General features: G+C 46.2%; 1 protein-coding gene across 1 annotated transcript; it reads left to right on the top strand.

The window, feature by feature from the left end:
• Nucleotides 1-2,519: 2,519 nt before the first annotated feature.
• Nucleotides 2,520-14,445, top strand: NUBP1 (NUBP iron-sulfur cluster assembly factor 1, cytosolic). Its single transcript, XM_053364574.1, has 11 exons — nt 2,520-2,631; nt 2,734-2,838; nt 4,070-4,203; nt 5,645-5,713; nt 7,697-7,729; nt 8,105-8,195; nt 9,305-9,459; nt 11,526-11,636; nt 12,565-12,667; nt 13,107-13,190; nt 14,284-14,445. Exons 1-11 carry the CDS (start codon nt 2,586-2,588, stop codon nt 14,334-14,336), a joined length of 984 nt encoding a protein of 327 aa, XP_053220549.1. The 5' UTR covers nt 2,520-2,585; the 3' UTR covers nt 14,337-14,445.
• Nucleotides 14,446-14,496: the final 51 nt, after the last annotated feature.

Here is a 14,496-nt window from a genome sequence, read left to right as displayed (position 1 = left end):
AGGTCACATGATAGAGAGCTGGTGGTATAACATGCTGATTAAATGTGCAAAAAAGTCCCTCCTGGTTTAAATATTTCCAAGTCTCTGTGTTTAAACCTCTCAGTATCTTACCATAACTTTTGGGGTAAATGCCAGGAATTTGGGTAAGCTGCTGGATTGGTCAGTGTCAGTGCCGGATTTACGTATGAGCTAAACAAGCTATAGCTTAGGGCCCCACTCTCTTGAAAAAACAAAACAAAACCTGGATGTACATTTCCAAAATATAAGATAAAAAACAAATAAAATAAAACCTACATACAGCAACAGCGTTTTGTGTTGTGTAGGCTCCTTTGATGTAAATAATGTGTTATGTACTGAAGTTCTCACCCTGGGCCAGCAGGTGGATACTGTAGATAGTTATGCAAATAAGGGATCAAAAGTGACGTTCAGTGATTGGATAGTTTTAGAAAATTGTTACAGTTACATTGTAGTGGAGCTCTATATAAGCAGGCTGACTGAACCCTTCAGTTCAGTTCAGTTCTGGCCTGTGAATAAACAAGAAGAATCGCTGTGTCATCTGATATGTTCACCCACAACTTAACATAATGGGCCCCGCCTGCTAGCCTGCTCCCTCAAATATCACTGGTTTGCTCATTTCTATATATAGGGTGCCTACATTCTGTATGTGAAAATGGCTTTAGATACCTATTAGGTCCATAAATCACCATATAGCATATATTCAACACAAAAATCCTCAACCTAAATCCAGCCCTGGGTGTGCTGCATGTGTGAATGCTGCCTGGGGATTTGCACCCATCGCCACAGACCTGCAAACAAACACTCCATGCTGGCTGGATCTCCCAAGGATCCTTCAGCCTGTATCAAGCCAAGATCAAGTGGAAACTTATAGCCATGAATGCTATAACTCCGCTTGCCCCAGTTCCTATCCAAATACCACCATATTTATTTTAAAAACAAACAAACCCTGAAACCCCACACTCGAAACAGAAACGTCTGCTCTGTGTTTATTTATTTGATTCGATCTTTTATCACAAAGCCACACAATAAAACGCACCAAACGAAACTGCTATGAATGTAAAGCAAAGCAAAACAAAACAAAACAGGATGAAAGCGATGGAAAACAATTCCACATATAATGGCAGTTGAAAATATAGAAAATATAAAGGTATCCATTTGAGAGAGCTGTTGAAAGAGGAAGGCCAGAGGACCCCAAGTGGTCATAGGCTAGCATCATGACTAAAAGCAGTGCTTTTTTCTGGGGGGGACGCAGGGGGATGCATACCCCTAAACATTTTGTGAATCTCTATACTTTTGTCCATTTACTCTATTTATTTCCCCCGATTTGAACTATAAAGTGGTGGTTTTCTTGAGTCAAAATGAGAGTACCCCTAAACATTATTATTATTTTAGAAAAAAAAGCGCTGACTAAAAGTGTGAGTGAGAAAGTCCCTCCTGGCCCAAACTTCCCTCTTGTGTGTTAAATATTAACTAATACTTAAAATCAGAAGGTGGCTGCCCCATACCTCACCTGCAGATTTCTGGTAATAAGAAAAGAGGCTTTCCTCTCTCCTTGCCACCCCATAAGTTGTTGGCAAGCTTATCATAGTGACATTTGAATCGGGCTATTTGCCCGCTCTCCAGCTGCCATCCTGCCCTATGAATGCCATTACTTGGGAGCAAGTTCATTCAATGGGAGTCCCACTGAACTACACAGAAGTCACTGTTTTGTTCTGATTATGGAGTAATAGAGCTGGGTGTCATTGGCAAATTGGGGGCTGCTTCCAATGGCTTTGTGCAGGAGATATTAGACGGCACTTTGGACAAGAGGGTCTTTGGATGATTTCATGTGGTTTTTAATAAGTATTGCTTTTTAACATTAATAATACTTTCAGTCATTGCAACCTAGGGGACCTCAGGGGTACAAGGCAGGCAATACATTCCAATCATGAGTTATTTTAATTGTACTAGGGGATAAATGGGCAGATCTTTTTGTTTTGCAGCAATATTCACGGAATTTTAAAAAAAGTTTCAGTAAATTTTATTTCATTGTCTTTTGGTTATTTTCACGTATGTGTGTGCTTTTAATGCTAGCATGGCCCGCTGTTTTCAGCTAGAAGGAGCACTATTTTTAGGAATAACGTGTGAACGAACGCCCACGTGTCACAGGAAACACAAGGGGTTCGCCCCCCACCCCGGACTGAAAGAGCCGCTCGAGTTCCCTCAGCGAACTCGCACAAACTCGCCTCGGGGCTATCCAATCGCAAACGCCGGATCAGGCCACGTGACACTGCAACTCTTGTCGCCCAGCTCGCCTTTCTTTCAATGCTATCCCTTCGCCCGACCCGCCTTCAAGCATACGCATGCGCACCTTTGCGTCGGGCAATCGGGCGGGGCTCCGGGATGCTGCTCCTCCTCCTTCCTCCTTGCGCGGGCCGTAATCGGAACGAACGTCACCGTCTTAAGCTAGGGGAGGACCCATTTTCGAGCGCGCAACCGGAAGTGGGGATAGGGGGACTCCTTTGAAGGTGCGCCCGTTGCCGGAAGTGTTTGTGTTTTCGCCCCGTTTCTCCTCAGCTGGTTCCGCCATGGCTGCGGCGGCAGGGCCGGCCTTGCTGGACGTGCCGCCTCAGGGTGAGGGGAAAGGCAGGGGTGGGCGGTGTGTGGTGGTGGGGGGGTTGCTCTTCGCCGGCTTCCACTAACACGGGGCCTTCTCTTCCCTTTCGCCTCTCCCAGAATGCCCCGGCACCGGCAGCGACCAGGCGGGCAAGGCCGAGGCCTGCCAGGGGTGCCCCAACCAGGGCGTGTGCTCCTCCAGGGGGCCCGTGGGACCCGACCCAGGTAAGGATCGCATGGAACCGTAGAATTGGGAGGGGTCCCGGGGGGTCATCTAGTCCGACCCCCTTGCATCGAAGGAGCCTGGTATGTTTAGCCTGGGAAGGAGTAGGCTGAGAGGAGATAGGAGAGCTCTCTTCCGATATCTCAAGGGCTGCCGCACGGAAGACGGGGCAGGCTAGTTTTCTCCCGCTCCGGAGGGTAGGACTCGAACCCATGGCGACAAGAAAGGAGGCTAAGGCTTAACATCTTTCTGGCAGTAAGAGCTGTTTTGGCAGGGGAACAGTCTCCCTCGGGAGGTGGTGGGCTCTCCTTCCTTAGAGGGTTTTTAAAGCAGAGGTTGGATGGCCGTCTGTCATGGAGGCTTTAGCTGAGATTCCTGCATTGCAGGGGGTGGGCTGGATGACCCTTGGGGGTACCTTCCGACTCTACGATTCTGTGATTCTACAGTGCAGATATCTCAACTAAAGCATATCATCTCAAGGGGGGGGAGAGAGAGAGGCACTGCCATGCTGCTTCAGGCACAGGTTTTATTCTAAATTCCTTTCCTAATAAACATCTCCTTCCCCTATTTTCTAAAAAGCACAAATGTTGGTAACCTTTCTCATAGGAGAGCCACACCATCCCTCTTGGATCATGCACTTCTTCACACAGCACTTAGTTAAGCTGTGGAACTTCCTCCCACATGGGTGATGGCCACAAACTAGAGGATTAGACAGATTCATGGAGGAGGATAAGGTTATCAATGGGTGCTAGCTGCAATGGCTTGGCTATGCTGTGCCTCAGGGGTTGGAAGCACAGGTGCTTCTGAACACCACTTGCTGAAGTCCACAGGAGGGCAGGGGAGAGTGCTGTTGTGCCTGAATCCTGCTTGCTAGCTTCCCATTCTGTGAGAACAGAATGCTGGACTAGATGGGCCATTGGCCTGATCCAGCAGGCTCTTAATGTTCTTATTTTGATTTCTCTTTTCTGAACATTGTTTTCCCATTGTACAAATGTGGCAATGGGCAAAGCCTCACCTGCAGACTTTATTTGTATCCCATGACTTGTACAGGCAGCTATTAGAGCTGCAGCATTAGGAATATATTTTAGCAGAAATTAATCTGCAAACCTGGTTATGTAGTTGATAAGAGCTTCCTAGTAACTGGGCACCTTCATGCTGCATGGGGGAACAGATTCTGTTTAGAATGGCATCCTTCCCACACAAATTCTGTGCTTTGCCTTTTTTCTGTCTAAGCTATTGAGGAAATCAAGGAGAAAATGAAAGCTGTGAAACACAAACTGCTGGTGTTGTCTGGGAAAGGAGGCGTAGGGAAGAGCACATTCAGTGCTCACTTGGCGCATGGCTTGGCTGAAGATGAAACCAAACAGGTGAGCGTGATCCTGTTTATATCTTTTGTTTGTTTTTGAAGCCCATATTATTCAATTGCAAATGGTGACAAAGAAGACAATTCATCTCTAAATACAGGTGAAATATTAGAATATCGTGGAAAAGTTCATTTATTTCAGTAATTCAACTTAAAAGGTGAAACTAATATATGAGATAGACTCATGATATGCAAAGCGAGATATGTCAAGCCTTTATTTGTTATAATTCTGATGATCATGGCGTATAGCTGATGAAAACCCCAAATTAACAATCTTAGAAAATTAGAATATTAAATGAAATCAGCAGAACAAGGATTGCAAAGAGCGCAATATTGGGCCTCTGAGAAGTAGAAGCATGCATATGTACTCAGTACTTGGTTTGGGCCCCTTCTGCATCAATTACTGCCTCAATGTGGCGTGGCATGGATGCTATCAGCATGTGGCACTGCTGAGGTGTTATGGAAGACCAGGATGCTTCAATAGCAGCCTTCAGCTCTTCTGCATTGCTCAGTCTCATGTCTCTCATCTTTCTCTTGGCAATGCCCCATAGATTCTCTATGGGGTTCAGGTCAGGTGAGTTTGCTGGCCAATCAAGCACAATAATCCCATGGGCATTGAACCAGGTTTTGGTACTTTTGGCAGTGTGGGCAGGTGCCAAAGTCCTGCTGGAAAATGAAGTCAGCATCCCCATAAAGCTCGTCTGCGGAAGGAAGCATGAAGTGCTCCAAAATCTCCTGGTAGATGGCTGTGTTGACCCTGGACTTAATGAAGCACAGTGGACCAACACCAGCTGATGACATGGCTCCCCAAATCAACACAGACTGTGGAAACTTCACACTGGACTTCAAGCATCTGGCATTGTGTGCCTCCCCATTCTTCCTCCAGACTCTGGGTCCTTGGTTTCCAAATGAGATGGAAAAGCTGCTCTCATCAGAAAAGAGATTTGGGGAGCCATGTCATCAGCTGGTGTTGGTCCACTGTACTTCACTAAGTGGATGACCAGTGGGGCAAGGATGATGCGAGGTGACTGAATAGCATCTGGAGAGCCACAGGTTCTCTATTCCTGATACGTAATCATGGCAAGGTGATGCTTCAAGTTCTAGGCCTTATGTAGCCAGAAATGGCACCATCCATCACAAGAGGGAAATTCCAGCAGGCTTGGGGGAATCCCTAGGTTTGCAGTACAAAAAATATTTTGGGGGAAAGTCTTAAAGGGGTGGGAGGTTACTTCAAAACAGCCCAATGAGCATACTTAGTGATCACAGTGTGCTGACTTACTACTAGGGAGAAGGGGACAAAAAATGTCAGGTGTCTAGTAACTTGGAACAGGGCATAACTGACCACAGCTTTGAAAAACCGTGGACAGACACGCAACATTTTGTTGCAAGTCCTGCTTGCTCACTTCTAACTTCCCCTTCCTCAACTTACTTCCAACTCCCTTCAGGTTGCCGTGCTGGACATTGACATCTGTGGTCCATCCATCCCTAAAATCATGGGCCTGGAAGGGGAACAGGTATGATATGACTTCATAAATGGAAGAAAACACTGTGGGACCACTGCCATGTCTGATCTGCCTGGTCAGATGTTTCTTTAGGGTTTGTTAGACTTGAAGTGCCTCTGCCCTGTAGCTGTCTTTTGGAATAGGTACCACTGCGGCAGGAAGGTAACCAGTGTTTTCATGCACTGGCACTCATCACATTCTGTTGCACCAAAAGCAGTTTAGTCCTGCTGACCACATGACACAGAAAGCTGTCTTTGGACAGACCCCAGGTTCCTCAGCCGGAAACAAGATGAGTGCCACACTCCATAGTTGCCTTTGACTGGACTTAACCATCCAGAGGTCATTTACCTTACTTTTATACAAATTTATAAGCCAAGATTTTGGCTGAATGAGCATAGGGCTCCCTTTCAGCTTTGCTTCAATGGTTCTTGCAGCAGGGAACAGCTGCTTGGACTGCACAAAATTGGTGATAAACCGCTACCATTTAGGTTCTGTTAAAAAGCTCGAAAATGAAAAATGACTTTGGAGAAGTCTTGATGAGTCTCTGTGCAGGGTTTGGCTCACCAGGAGCCTTTGTTAGAATGAAAAAAATGTGGTTTATGTGGGGGAGAGTATGTGTTTCTGTTACTAGGGTTGTCTACACATAGTGTCTACCCTGCTTATGAACAGGTGTTGCAGGGCTCTGGCTCTCTTTCTTTGTCAGGTATATTGTGTTGCAAATATCCAGGCCTGGAGTGAGCCTCAGGGAGTTTACATGTTAAGTTCTGTATTACCACCTACCTTTCCCCCCCCCCAAGTAATGTTTTAAAAACTCCCTGTCACAAATTGTGAGCAGCAGCAGCAGGGTATTGAGGTTCTTATTAGATAACTGGTGTGCTTGTTCTATGTATACTAGCTGTTTGTGCTGGTGGAGGGAGGCCAGAGGTAGAGGAGGAGGAGGACAATTGGGGATGGGAGCCAAAAGGGATTTATTTTTATAAAAGTACTTCCAACTGGCTTAATAGTTTTTTTAAAAAAACAACAACTCTGAGCTGTATGTACAATATGGAAACAATATCGATTAAAATAAAAAAACAGCCTAAAACTAATAAAACAGTTTAAAAGCAAGTAAAACAGATTTAAGTGGGCTTACGCACATAAGAAAGGGTCCAGTCTTATAGTCAGGGATAGCCTGGGCAAAAAGAGAAGTCTTTGAAGACATCTCAAGCAACTGCTTCAGGTACGGCAGAGGGAAGGGCATTCTGTGGAACGGGGCAATAGCAGAGAATGCCACTAGGGGGTTCACCACCCTGTGATATTCTGTAGGATATGGTGCCGCAAATAGAATTTGCCCAGCTGATCTTACAGGTCTATACAGCAGCAGGCAATCTTTCATGTAACCTGCTAAAAGTGGTTAAGGGGTTTATATTTTAACAACATGGCCTTGAGTATAGCCCAGGAGCTGATGGGCAACCATAGCCATGGAATATGTGTGTGTGTCCACATGCTCCGTTCAGAAAAACTGATGGCAGCATTCTGTACCAGCTGCAGCTTCTGGACCAGTCCCAAGGGAAGCCCCACGTAGAGCGCTTTAGAGTACAGTCACGAGGTTCCCAATCCAGCTGGAGCTGTGGTAAAGTCCTCTGCAAGCAGTCTGTCCAGACCCCTGGCAAAAGCAATGTGTCTCACTCTTGGCAGCCCACTACATGGGGAGAGGGAGGGAGTAAAAAGGGGTGGCCCCACCCATTGGTGCTATTATTTGTTTATTTGATTTCTCTACCACCCTTCATCTGAGAATCACAGGGCAGTTTTACAGTATAAAAACAGGAAAAAGAAATGCATACAAAAATAACAAAAACAAAATAATCCCCGCACACCCTCAGTTGTTATTTTGCTAGTTTTGCCTCCACCCAACACTGTCATGCAGCCTCTAAAAGGAGATCGCTGATGGAATGCAGCCCTCGACAGAAACCTGTTCCCTGGACATACACTAACATAAAATGTGTACTTTTCCAGGTTCACCAAAGTGGTTCTGGATGGTCTCCAGTGGTGAGTTTTTTAAAAAAATCATGTGGATACTCTTCCTGGTTCATGGAGGCAATGATAACAGCACCTTTCAAAAAAAAGAGTGTTGGGGGTGGGCAGGGGAAGTATTATTGTTACATGCAGTGCCTCACCTGTGTTGGAAAGTATTTTGATGCTGAACTTCCTGAAGCTGCCTCCTAGCTGGTTGTATGCCAAGTGATTTGCATCAGGCAAACTAGGCTGGGTACCAGAAAGTTCAAGTTTTCACTTTGTTTATACACACACATATATCTATGCTAGAAGTGATAAGACAACCACAGCTGCTTGTTCAGAAGCAGCAATAATTTATTTAATCTACATTGTCCGTTTTGCCAGACACGTATGTGCTTTTGTTTGTAGTACGTTGAAGAAAACTTAGGAGTCATGTCGGTGGGATTCTTACTCGGCAGCCCTGATGATGCCGTTATTTGGAGAGGACCCAAAAAAAATGGTGTGTATCTCACAATGAACAGTACCAACAAAGACTTGCCTCGTAGAATGCAAGGGACTGAAATTCAATTAGCTCTGTGGTTATTTTTTAAAGCCTTAGTTCATAACATTTTAAGTTACTTTGACTGTTTGATAGGAACTGGCAACATTTCTGGTGCTTTGCTTGAGGGGTGGTCACACAGAAAAGAAGGGAAGAGGGATTGTGAAGCTGCAATGTAGAGCCACACTTGATAAAATCTGACTTCTGTCAGCTTGTGGTAGGGATGAGTTGGGGCTAATAGCATTGTGGCTTTAAGGGTATTTTTATTTCTTTTAATTTATGAATAGCATATCTTGAGACAGGCTTTCAACAGAGTTCACATGGTAGCTGACACACACACAAAGTTTTAAAACCAACCAAAGCATCTTCAAACTAGAAATCAAAGTAACGTAAGCAACTGTTGCATTATCTGTTCTAGGAAGTAAAAAAACACTAACCCTATTTTGAAATTCAGCATTTTCTATGCATTGGATTTCAGCTCCCCCGATTATGAGCTGATAGCCTGCATCATCTGCCTTCGTCTGTTTGCTTACGCACACTGCTCCAGTGCTTCTTAAACCACTCCAGAAATCAGAGGGGGGAGGAAATCAGATGTTGTTTCCAGACCACCTCAAGCATTCTTGTCAGAATTGAACTGTGTAGTTCTGAGTTTAGTTCCCTCCCCCACTTTTATTTTTTTGCTAGTGCATGTTACACAAGCTCTTAGACCTCTAATGGAAACAAAAAAAATTTTAAAAATCCTTCCAGTAGCACCTTAAAGACCAACTAAGTTTGTTATTGGTATGAGCTTTCGTGTGCATGCACACTTCTTCAGAAGTGCACATGAAAGCTCATACCAATAACAAACTTAGTTGGGTCTCTAAGGTGCTACTGGAAGGAATTTTTTTTATTATTTTGTTGCGACTATGGCAGACCAACACGGCAACCTATCTGTAACTACCTCTAATGGAGACAGCAAACACTGCTGAGACACAATTCTCATTTGAGCCATAGAAATGGTGGCAGCTGGATACAGTTTCAGGGAGTTAAATATATACACCCAACTTTAATCATGCGTGTTATGATTCCAGGAATGATTAAGCAGTTTCTCCGCGATGTGGACTGGGGCGAAGTCGACTACCTTATTGTAGATACACCTCCAGGAACATCGGATGAGCACTTATCTATAGTGCAGTACCTCAGTGCCGCCAACATAGATGGGGCAGTGGTAATCACTACCCCTCAGGTAAGGTACACAACTCTAGGAGTTAAAACTCAGAGATTTAGCTGAGTAGGAGACTCACGGCACGTCCAAACTTCCACTTGTCCTGTGCCCAGCAAGTGTGGGTCTGAGTGGTTTTCCACTTGTCCCAGGCATGGATCTGAGTGGTTTTGCCTTTGCCCCAATGCTTTCCCCTGGAAAACACACTCTTTAGCGCCAAATCGGAACCAACAGCAATCTGCAGAAAACCCAGTTGCCATTTGTTCCAATTCAGCGATAAAGATTGGGCTTCCCCAGGGGGAAAGCAGTGGGGCAAATAGAGGTGGAGATAAGCCCTAACTAAATGACTTTTGCTCAGCTCCACCCGTCTCATTTTTCTTTTCTTTTTTGGAAGCTTCGATAGGAGGGAATACTTTGATTTCACTGTATAAAAACTGTGGGTGTCAGACCCAGATTGAATTCGTACAGTGACTAGTTCTCTAGCTCAATATAAAAAGAAGGTTAGGATTTCTGTCACAACAAGAGACCTAGAATGCAGTAAAAAGGTTAAACAGTGCAAATGGCGGGAGCATAATGGGAGGGAGGGCTTGCTCTTCTGCCGACTGCACTGTAGGTGCCAGGTGCAGTCGGGTTTTATATGTTGCTGGCGGACCGGAGTGGAAGCATCTGGCTCACAGTCTGCCAGCAAGGTACCCTTGTACCTACGGGACCGCCTCTCCTGGTATGCCCCGCGGAGGACCTTAAGGTCCACAGTAACAACACTTTGGAGGTCCCAAGTCGCAAGGTGGTTAGATTGGTCTTAACTAGGGCCAGGGCTTTTTCAGTACTGGCCCCGACTTGGTGGAATGCTCTGTCACAAGAGACTAGGGCCCTGTGGGACTTGACATCTTTCTGCAGGGCCTGCAAGACAGAGCTGTTCCACCAGGCCTTTGGTTTGGACTCAGTCTGACCCTTATGTTTTCCTCCCCTTATGGTTCTGATTTATGGGCTACTACTAAAATGAGGCTGCATTTTCAATTGTATTTTAACCCATATTTTAACCTGTATTTTAATTAACTGTTTTTTCTTCTTCTTCCCCCCCCCCTTCCTATTATGTTTTATTGTAATTTTATTGGTGTTAGCTGCCCTGAGCCCAGTTCTGACCGGGGAGGGCGGGCTGTAAATAAATTATTATTATTATTATTATTATTATTATTATTATTATTATTACTACTACTACTACTAGTAGGCCCCTAATTGGCACATTCTAATTGAAGGATTTGGGCAGGCAGTCCTGCCCTGCCCTGCAACCAGCCGGATTCTAAGTGGCTGGGCTGGAGGTGGTGGCTATTTTGGCTGCTGGGAATGGGGGCTGACCGGCTAGAGGCCACAAGCACCGCCCACCCAGAAAGAGAGTAATCGGCCATTCTCTGTAATCTCAAATATCGCTTTAAACCAAGAATGGGAGGAGTTGTTCCCCACCCCTGGTGCCGTTTGGGCTCCAACTCCCATCAGCCGCAGCCGACATGGCCAGAGGTCAGGGGTGGTGGGATTTGTAGTCCAGCAATATCTGGAGAATATTGGAGATGACAGGACTTAACAGTTTGGCAGCAACCAGACGACTTCAGGCTCCCATTCCTGCTCTCAGCACAGAGCTGGCACAACTAATAGTGCAATTCTAACCAATATGCTCTGTTGAATGCATCGGGGCTTCTGGGTAAACAGATTGCAGCCTGAGTTTATCCAAGGGGAGGCTGTAGGGCAATTATCCTCTGGGAAAGCCTCTCAATGGAGGGGAGGTGTTGTGAGCGGGGTATAACCAAGCCCCAGTGTCATTGAACCCTGTGCCCGCGTGGCCAATCCGGCTTGGGGGGGGCGTGGTTTTTGCTGTTCAAAATGGCTGCAGGCTCATGGGCTCCTCCTGCTTGTTCCTGGCTTTGTCATTTGGCTCCCCTTTAATTACGCAAAAAGGGCCTTTCAATGAACTGTACAGCACCCCTGTGAAGAAATAGGCTCTGATGTCTCATTATAATAAAAGGGGGGGGAGTATCAAACAGATCTGGGGAACCTGAATTAACTTTCTGTTGGGTTACTGTTCTGTTTTTAAATAGGAAGTCGCTCTTCAGGACGTTCGGAAAGAGATAAACTTCTGCCGTAAGGTGAAGCTGCCAATCATAGGAGTAGTTGAAAATATGAGTGGCTTCATTTGCCCGAAATGTAAGGTAATATTTCTTGCATACATTTAAGCATGCGAATTATTCTTGCTCTACCGGGTCATTAAGCATCAGAAGAATGTCCCCCTTAAGCTGTTTTGATGAGATGCTACCCTGCATTTTCCCTAGCTTTATCGCGACTGTCACACAAATTATTGGTGTATTAATTCGCGGTCCCTTCCACATTCTGACAGAGTTTGGATCCGTATTTCCCAGGAATTTTGCGGCCTCTGCTCGAGGCTCATTGAGACAACTTGAGTTGGCCCCTAATACCAAGGATGTTTCAAGATATGCCCCAGTTTCTGTCTGGCTGAGCACTTTGAGTGGCAGTACTGCAGCCCTATCGATATAGGAGTGGGAAGTGTTAGGAAGACAGGAAGCTGCCTTACACGGAGTCAGAGAGTCAGATCATTGGCCCGTCTAACTCAGTTCCGAGGATTGTAATCCAGATGGAGTTCTGGACTTGAAGGGTAAAGGGACCCCTGACCATTAGGTCCAGTCGTGATCGACTCTGGGGTTGCTCATCTCGCTTTATTGGCCGAGGGAGCCGGCGTACAGCTTCCAGGTCATGTAGCCAGCATGACTAAGCAGCTTCTGGCGAACCAGAGCAGCGCACGGAAACGCCATTTACCTTCCCGCCAGAGCGGTACCTATTTATCTACTTGCACTTTGACGTGCTTTCGAACTGCTAGGTAGGCAGAAGCAGAGACCAAGCAACGGGAGCTCACCCCGTCGCGGGGATTCGAACCACCGACCTTCTGATCGGCAAGTCCTAGGCTCTGTGGTTTAACCCACAGCGCCACCCGCGTCTCGGACTTGAAGTGTACTAGGCATTATAAGACTCACATCTGCTGACTGAAAGCTTGCAACCAGTCTTTCTTTGTTTTTTGTTTCTGTTTCTGCTGGGTTCATGTTCAATGGCATCTTCATTTTACAGAATGAGTCGCAGATATTCCCCCCGACAACTGGTGGTGCAGAGGCCATGTGCCACAGTTTGAACGTGCCTCTCCTGGGCAAGGTGCCTCTGGACCCACAAATAGGTAATGCCACACACTGAAGCACCTTTCGAGCTTGCTCACGGTCTCGTTACACTGTTTATATTCAGTGGAATTTAAGTTGCACGCAAACAAACAGTGCAAATCTCTTTAATGCAGGGATAATGAACCTGTGGCCCTCCAGAAGTTATCAGGGTCCAGTTCCCATCAGGCCAAGCCAACATGGCCAGGGGTCTCAGGGAATTGTAGTTTAATGGGTCTGTAAATGGGGCGAGAGGCTGATTTATGCCGCCTACTATCATTCAGTGGGAAAAGATCTTCCAGCTACATCTGGAAGTCTTTCAGATTTCCCATCCCTCTTGCGCTGGGTTCTTTGAAACAAAAATGCAAGTGTGGGATGGGAGAAAGACAGTATTGAGCCAAACACTGGCATCTATATTTGTGTCCTTTGACTGGGGTTTGCTTGTTTCTTCCGCCGGGCTAGGAAAAAGCTGTGACGCGGGACACTCGTTCTTGTCCGAGGTACCGAATTCTCCAGCTACGTTATCCTACAGGAATATCATCCAGAGTAAGTACAGTATCCAGGAAAGAGTCTGCAACCAAGAAACTTTTGCACTCCTCCGTATTTTTACGGTGCAGCCACAAGCGACTCTTGGTAGCTCCGAATGGCAGCTTGTGGCTTGCAGATGCATATGAATGGCTGGGAGCTCTAGTTCTTTTCTAACGGTATGTCTAGGATTCTGAGCACATTGAACTAGGAGTGACTCATACCTAGCCTGAAAGTTGTTAAACACCTAACCAAGTAAGTCACAGGTTACTAGGCGTTCAGTTCTAGATCTGATTCCTCCCCCGCTGCCAGTTCCTAATTAAAATGTCCCCACTTTGAGAACTAAAGAGTCATACTTGACCTTGTGCAAAGTCATACTTCTGTTTCAAAATGAGCTGACATCAGTGGAGGCAGTTCTCCCATGATGGCAGGTGGCTGCTGCAGTGAACTCTGGGCAGAGTAAAGGGGTACCATATTTTTCCATGTATTGGACAAGGGTTTTTTTACGGAAAAATCATGTCAAAAAACTAGGGTCATCTTATACACGGATAGTGGCGTGGAGGGGGGGGAGCTGCGCGCCAGCTGGTTGGTGGGCACGCAATTCCCCCCCCCATGCCGCTGCAGGATGCGCACGCTCTAGGGAGCGTTTCCCGCAGCAGTGTGGAGGCGAAACCGCCAGCCAGCTGGTTGGCGGCCCGTGCTCTAGGGAGCTTCCCGCCCGCAGTGGTGGGAGCGGCTGCCCACTTTGCCAACCCCCAGCAACGGCCCTGCTGGGGTGATGGTGCTCGTGCAATTCCCCCTTTAAAAAGCTCAACAACTTTGGGCCACCTCCCCTCATTTTCTTTAAATTTAGTCCCCCAAAATAGGGGGTGTCTTGTACATGGGGGGCATCTTATATATGGGAAAATACGGTACATTGATGCTGGGGCCTAGGAAATTCACCAGGGCAATCCTCCACTGACCAGAGCTCCTCTTCTGGTCAAACATGGCTTGCAGTGGAAAATGCCAGTGAATTGTGCTGCATGCACAGAGAGGTGTGTGCTTGCATTTCCAGCCTCCAGTGCAAAAACCTGAGGCAGCATTTTGATTCATCTTGCATTATGTCTTTCTGCAGGAATCCAAGACTTCTGTAGCCACAGCCACCCGCAGGAAGAAAACAGTACTTGAACAGCAAACTATGGAAGGGTCCTTAGGAAAGCGTTGATCGCCTTAAGCCTCTCTGTATAGGAATATATAAAGCCTTTGTTTTGCAAGCAAATAAATTTTTTGAATAATGTCCCGGCTTTAGTCGTCTTTAACTCCCCGTCTCTCCTCCCTTTTGGACAGC

The sequence above is a fragment of the Podarcis raffonei genome, chromosome 14 (assembly GCF_027172205.1).
Source record: "Podarcis raffonei isolate rPodRaf1 chromosome 14, rPodRaf1.pri, whole genome shotgun sequence".
Lineage (NCBI taxonomy): Eukaryota > Metazoa > Chordata > Lepidosauria > Squamata > Lacertidae > Podarcis > Podarcis raffonei.
The sequence above is the reverse complement of the archived record's forward strand: the minus strand, read 5'-3'. Positions and strand labels throughout refer to the sequence as shown.

Bases quoted from the DNA above. Each gene is read 5' to 3' on its own strand.
- NUBP1 (XM_053364574.1), top strand. From the start codon at position 2,586: ATGGCTGCGGCGGCAGGGCCGGCCTTGCTGGACGTGCCGCCTCAGG. The intron at 4,204-5,644 runs GTGAGCGTGATC...AACTCCCTTCAG, and splicing joins CTGAAGATGAAACCAAACAG to GTTGCCGTGCTGGACATTGA. The intron at 9,460-11,525 runs GTAAGGTACACA...GTTTTTAAATAG, and splicing joins TGGTAATCACTACCCCTCAG to GAAGTCGCTCTTCAGGACGT.